General features: G+C 38.0%; 1 protein-coding gene across 1 annotated transcript; it reads left to right on the plus strand.

Annotated features, from left to right (window-relative positions):
- Positions 1-1,898: 1,898 nt before the first annotated feature.
- LOC147826092 (olfactory receptor 1N2-like) lies at positions 1,899-2,894 on the plus strand. The gene has a single exon (XM_087182888.1). The coding sequence runs from the start codon at positions 1,941-1,943 to the stop codon at positions 2,892-2,894; it is 954 nt and encodes a 317-aa protein (XP_087039014.1). The 5' UTR covers positions 1,899-1,940.
- The last annotated feature ends 4,511 nt before the right edge of the window (positions 2,895-7,405 follow it).

Raw genomic sequence — 7,405 nt, forward strand, 5'->3', positions numbered from 1 at the left:
TCTTCTATTTGTTTTATGAATCATACTTAAGTCATTACCCTCACTGAGCATCAGTTTACCTGTCTGTAAAATGGGCATGACAACAGTCCCACATCTTATGCTTGTTGAGTTACTTGCGTTCATGTACCAAAAATGTTCAAGAAGAACTAATTAGTATTAATACACATATGGGAGGTATGGTAACTTTGTTAGCAGGTGCTATGTATGAGGCATAATGGCAGTTGAAATTTAAATAGCCTGCCTCATTTGAGGCTTTTGACTTTTTGAGGGGCTTGATTCATATTAGGACTTCTCTGTTTAAGGCTATCAGAAATGGTTACATTACAACATTCCCTTGATTTCTTCATCATTCTGCTTTTTCCTAGGACACAGAACAGGAATGGAATTGTGCAGTGCAAAGGTGGGTGTTACCAGGACACTTGCTGGACAGGCTGATGTGCACTGCATTCTAGCAAAAGATTCAGACCCCCACTCCCGAGACCCACACCTGAGAGCTCACTGCTGGGAAGAGACGCCCAGGTCCCCCAGGACCCAGGCAGAGTTGGCTGAGGACAGGCTGCACCATGACTCTGAGGTTGGCTCTAATGAGCACACTGGGAGGTGGTGCGTCAGGAGATTTATAGCCCTAAGAAATCTTCCCGACCTCTCAGGCCTGCAGACACTGAAAGTGAGCCATATGCTCTGGGTGTTTCTGATGAGGGCAGGGCCCAGGAAACCCCAACATTACTGACGCTGAGTCAGGAAAACCTCACAGTATGTTACTGAGATTTTCCCATCTTGGAGAGAGAATTGGAGAATTTGAAGATCCGTGAATTTGATAGATGCTCACAGGTAAGGATGTGTTAGGAGCAGGACACCTACCTGTGCACATGCTTGAGCACACGGAGACACACACACACACACACACACACACACACACACACACACACACACACCCCTCTTCCCAGCCTAATTACCAGGTGAAAGATTAGGCTCTGTAAGCTGAGTCTCTGCCTAAGATCGGAGGCCTCTCTATGTTGCACAGGACAAATGGACTGAAAGACCAGCATGAGGAGGCCGCTCGTGCCAGCTTGTTCAAACCCTGGGAGAGAAGAACAGTGTGTATTTTAAGTACAGAAAGTGGAGTATTGATGATGTCTTTCACTTTCTTTTCCTCTGATGAAGATGAACTATCAGAGAGATGTAGTACGAGCACAGGTATCAAGGCATGGAGGGCTTAAATATCAGTTCCCAGAGCAGTTTTGAAAAGAGTAGTGAAAAGGGGAAGAGGAAAAGGATAAAGGAGACAGAAGGATGGAGTGACCTGTTTGTGGAAGGGACATCCCCAAAATGGGTGGGAGAGTGGGATAGAGCCGACACCCACGGCCTTTGGCCCAGAGGTGCTATGCCCCCAGTTAGGGAACAGTTCAGGACGGGTCTGAATGGGTGAGATGATGCTAGAGATCAGGAGACAAGTAAAGAGAAACTGTCTCAAAGACATTTTCAGCCCTCACACAGAAGGCCATAACGTGTCTCTGTGTGTGTCTATGTGTGTGTTGGAACCCCGAAGAAGGTGGTGCTGAATATCATGCAGCATATTTTAGTTGACATTCATAAGTCACTTTTCTAAGCTTTCCTTCAAGACCACACCCAATTCTCACCTCCTCCAAACAGGTTGCACGGACCTCTCCGATAAAAGTCATGGCTTTTCTTTGGACCTTGTTATTGCATAGAAAGTCCAACTTTATTTCAATGAATACTGTCTTCACTGTTCCGTGAATGTCTCACGGGTATTTTCTTGCATTTCAATAAGATCCAGAGATTCTCATTGGAAGGATCAAATATTCTTTTTCCCCCAGATTCGTCGTGGCCATACAGATTTGTGTCTGTAAATTGATACAGTAATTCACTATTGACACATGGAAAGGTTTTATCTGCACAAATAAGGAGAACTACAAAAGATGGGAAAACCAAGCCAAGTGAATCAAACAGCTGCTTCAGACTTCCTGCTTCTAGGACTCTCTGAGCGGCTAGAGGAGCAGCCTCTTCTATTTGGCACCTTCCTTGCCATGTACCTCATCACCATGGTGGGGAACCTGTTCATCATCCTGGCCATCTGCTCTGACCCACACCTCCATACTCCCATGTACTTCTTCCTGGCCAATCTATCATTAACTGATGCTTGCTTCAGTTCAGCTTCCATCCCTAAAATGTTGGTCAACATTCACACGCATAGTCAGACCATCTCCTATTCTGGGTGCCTTACCCAGCTATATTTCTTGCTTGTGTTTGGTGGTCTTGACAACTTCCTGCTGGCTGTGATGGCATATGACCGCTTTGTGGCTATCTGCCAGCCACTTCATTACAGCTTGGCCCTCAGTCCTCAACTCTGTGCACTACTACTGGGTATGTGTTGGTTGCTAACCAACTGTCCTGCCCTGGTGCACACACTGTTGCTGACCCGTGTGGCTTTCTGTGCCCCCACCATGATCCCCCACTTCTACTGTGATCCTAGTGCTCTACTGAAGCTTGCCTGCTCTGATACTCACCTTAACGAACTGATGATCATCATCATGGGCTTGATGTTCCTCCCCGTTCCCCTCATGCTGATTGTCATCTCCTATGTGCGTATTTCCTGGGCCGTGTTTAGTATCTCATCTCCTGGAGGGCGATGGAAGGCCTTCTCTACCTGTGGTTCTCATCTCACAGTGGTTCTACTCTTTTATGGGTCACTTATGGGTGTGTATTTACTTCCCCCGTCAACTCGCTCTGCAGAGAGAGAAAATAAGGCTTCCATTCTCTATAATGTGATTATTCCTATGCTAAACCCATTCATCTATAGCTTGAGGAATGAAGACATGAAGCGTGCTTTGGGTAAACTTTTTGGCAGTGGTAAAACATTCTTCCTATCATGACTGTGATGCCTAATCTTGCTGTTCTACTAAACCCTTGTTTTCATTACTTCAGTGATTCTGAGTGTGAGTTGCAATGAAGTGGTTATCTCACTCCTTTGTCAAGATGTGGAATGAGAAGTTCTGCTTCTCTTGCTCAGTAAGACAGCCATTATTAACAGCAAACCCTATGACATGCTCCTCATTCCTCAATCCAGAATACTACCATCATGAGTGGAGTCTGATGATGTTGTGATCTGGGCCTGAGCATTTCTACGCAGTGAGGCAGGCATGCAGTAGTGTTTGTAGATGAGAAGAGAAATATTCAGTGACCATCCACAATGTTCCTAATTGTTCCTCACATCAATTCTTTGTCGTAGATTTGTGAAAACTGTGCCTTAACATACAAATTCCTTGCCAAAAGCAGATAAGTCTGATTCTGATACTTTTTCTCTTTCTATTTTGCTGCATTCTGGTGATTATGACAAGAAGGGTGACAGCATATACAAGGCTAATGTTGAATGATGACAATAAAAGATATGAAATATTAACATATATGTTATGGTATTTCCTCACTATTTCATTTCTTTCCCATAAAAGTCTTCTTTTGTTATTATAATCCATAGCTAATAAGAAATCAGTATTTGTTAAGTGCCTACTATGTGCTAATTTGGTACTCAGTTCATAATTCATTCTCTGGGTTGTTTCATAAAATATTTTTAAAAATAAAAATTATAAATGAAGTGGATTGGCAATTTTTAAAGCAATAGTGTAATAAAAATCAGGCTGCTATAAATTGATGTTATAAGAAGTCACAGAGGTTAACAATGGTTTTTTTTTGCAATGGAATTATAGGTAATCATTTTCTTCTTTATAGGTATATGTTTTAAAGCCTGTAGATATTTTAAATTGGGGGACTGACACGAAAATATTCTAGTGATTAAAAGATACCATAGAGTAATAAAGAGAAACCTAAAAGAAATCTCTGAAGTCTCAAGATCAAGTTCCTGTTTATAATTTTTTAAAAAAGGAAGCTATGACTTTTGGTGTTGTACAATAGATCTTGTTTTTAGAGGAAGAGGATCAGGTACCTGCATGCGTTGCTCTTTGACCATTCTACTCCCACCCCCTTAGATAGAATGGACAAGAATAAGCAGACAACTATGGAAAACAAAGTAGACCATCCTGCCCTTGAAATTAAGTTAGTTGGCCTTGACCACAGCAATATATTTCTGCAGTTTCTAGTATCAAAGCAAAGGTCGATAAAAGCAAATTTTGTATTTGTCTCTCTTGGCAGAATTAATTCTTTGCCACTAATATCCCTGAGCACCTGGGTCATGCAGTTGTGGGGAATGTAGGGCAGCACATTAGACTGCACACTTAGGCAGGAATTGATGTTGCATGATTTTCCAGTAGACTTTATTTTTTTAGAGCAAGTTTAGGTTTACACCAAATTGATCAGAAAATTGCCATATATCTCTTTGGCAATATAAAAGCAGAATGGCCTCCACTATCAACACCAGAGGGTTCCATTTGTTATAATTGATTAATGCACCATTACTCAAAGATGGTAGTTTGTGCTGTAATTTGCTTTGGTGTGGTACATCCTATAGGTTTGAAAAATGTAAAGTGACCTGTCTCCCTCATTATAGTATCATACAGAACAGTTTCACTGCCCTATAATCCTCTGTACTCCACCTAGTCTTCTCTCTACCCAACTATCTCCTGTAATCATTAACCTTTTCTTTTTCTTTATAGTTTTGCCTTTTGTATAATGCCACGTAATTAGAACAATGCAGTATGGAGTTTTTAAGAATGGGCTTCTTTCACTTAGTAACATGGTTTTAAGATTTCTTCATGACTTTCCATGGCTTGATAATTCAATTTTAGGGTTGAATAGTATTTCATTTGAATATTCAATAAAAAGTGTTTGTGTATATTTTCATGTAAATATCCAGTTGTGGGCAAAACACCAGTTGTTAAAAATACTTTCTTTCATCCATTGTATTTTTTTAATCAAATGTCAAAAGTCAGTTGACTATGTTTGTGTAGACATATTTCTGGATTCTCTGTTCTATTCCATTGATTGATTTGGCTTCTATTTTGTCAACTCTACACTGTTTTGATTATTGAAGTCTTATAGTAAATGTTGAAGTCTGGTAGTATCAGTAGTTTCTTTTTCTTCTTCAGTAGTGTGTTAGCTATTATGGGTCTTTTGCCTTTCCAAACCTTAGGAGCAATTTGTCAATTTTCACTTTTATTAGTGTTTTGTTTGGGTTACATTGAACCTATGCATCAAGTTGGGAAGAATTGGCAATGTGATAATCCTGAGTTTAGTTATTCAAGAAAATGGAACATATCTTCCCTTATTTGGTTGGTCTTGATTTCTATTATTTGAGTTTTGATATTTTTTCCATATATCTTGTACGTATTTTGTTATGCCCATATCTATATTATCTTTTGGCAGGTGATAGTGTAAATGAAATGTTTTTAATTTCCAAAACTATTTCAATTTGTTCATTGCTGGTATATAAGAAAGAAATTAACTTTTTTGTATTAACCTTGTATCAGTAAACCTTACTCTAGTTTTTTTTTTTAAACTAATACCAGAAGGGATTTTTCAGTCAATTCTTTTGGGTATTCTACACTGACTTGACTATTTCATCTGCAGACAAAGACAGTTTTTTCATCCTTTCCAATCTGTATACTTTATATTTTTTCTTTTCCTGTCTTACTGCATTAGCTAAGACCTCCAGAATGATGGTAAGAAAGAGTGATTAAAGGGGACATCTATGCCTTGTTCCAATTATTAGTGAGAAAGCTGATAGTTTTTCATCACAAAGTATTATATTAGCTATAGGGTTTTTTTGTAGATGAAACTGAGGAAGTTACCCCATATTCCTCATTTATTGTGATTCTAATATTAAAATGTGTTAGATTTTGTCCCACTTTTGGAGGAAAATAGGGATTTTTCTTTCAATTTTTGTCTATTTTCAAATAAAGCTGTAAAATGTGTATATTTGTATATGTTTTTGTGTGAACCTTAAGTTTTCATGTCTTCAGAATAAAAGCAATTTCTGAGTCATAATTTAGTTGGATGTTTAGTTTTTTAGTCAGTGAGTTTATTGTACAATTTAGGTGTACACTATGATCACATTCATCTTATGGAATTTGTACCTGTACATGGTATATCTTGGTTCTTATTTTTTGCATGTTTAGTTTTAAAAGAGACGTCCAATTTTTTTTTCTAGGTGGCTATATGATTTCATTCCCACTAGGTAGTTTCTCTGCATCCTCAAAAGCATCTGGCATGTCATTATTTTTTATTTTAGCCATTCTGATAATTATGTAGTCAAATCTCATTGTCATTTTTATTTTGCACTTCCCAGGTAGCTAATGATGTTTAATATTTTTTGTATTCTCATCTACCAGCTATGTATCTTCTTTGGTGAGCTATCTCTTCACATTTTCTGTTCATTTTCCCACTGGATTCTTTACTTTTTTACTGTTGTTTTGAGAGTTCTCTGTATATACTCTAGACATCAGTCCTTTGTCACATATGAGATATACATATATTTTCTCTCAGTATATAGATTCTCTTTTCAGTCTCTCAACAGGATCCTTTACTGAATAATTTTTAATTTTTGGTGAAGTTCAATGGTTTTTTTTTTCACTTTATAGGTCATACTTTTTGCTTTTGGCTTCAAATTTAAGAAAAACATTTACCCAGGTTTTTGTTTTTGAGTTTTTTTCTCAGTTTTTGACTTTTTAAATTTCTAATTTTTTGAGCTTTTAAATTACCTTCTGTTAAATGTTGGCCCCCCTGGGCCCCCAAAAAACAGCAAGAGTGGAGGGCTGTGAGTAGGCTCCTAAACTAAGAATGGGGTACAGTAGGTAAAATCCAGATTTTCTCTCAGAACACCTAAACAGTAGAAGCTTAACCATGTTTGGTATAGGACATGTAGAGAGGAGGATGGGCCATTGGAAAGGGACACCAATTAGAATGACCTCCTATTTCTCACTGAAAGTACTTGGTACAGTAGGATAATATAGGTTTATTTTTTTAAGGAGCCAAAAAGAAAGTTTGGGAATCAAGAATGCTATGTCCAATGAAGTTATTAATTTACTTACCCAAATTAAAGTGCTAAATAATACATTTTCAGATGTACAACACTCAGAAACTGTCTCTTTGGCTGCTAATTTTCAGAGCTTTTTCACTGCTATATTGTCATTTTATTTATTAATAGTTTTAAATTCAGAAGCAATAAATACTTATCTGAACAAATTTAAAGATTATGTACATAAGGATGTGGAAATACTCATCTCTGTTATCACTTGCACTGCCATTGTTACTCCAGTGTTTGCACACACGTGGACATTTGATAGTGTTTTTAATGCAACAGTGTCCTACCATAATATTTTCTTCACATTTTTATGTTCTTACACAGTGGCTTTTTAAAGGCAGCAATAGAAGTGTATTGGGGAGTCTTTGAACCTGCTATATATAATTATTCTATGAGATGAATTATAGCAGA

The sequence above is a fragment of the Heterocephalus glaber genome, unplaced genomic scaffold, assembly GCF_053883595.1.
Source record: "Heterocephalus glaber isolate CG9 unplaced genomic scaffold, H.glaber_assembly_v1.0 deba00001479, whole genome shotgun sequence".
NCBI lineage: Eukaryota > Metazoa > Chordata > Mammalia > Rodentia > Bathyergidae > Heterocephalus > Heterocephalus glaber.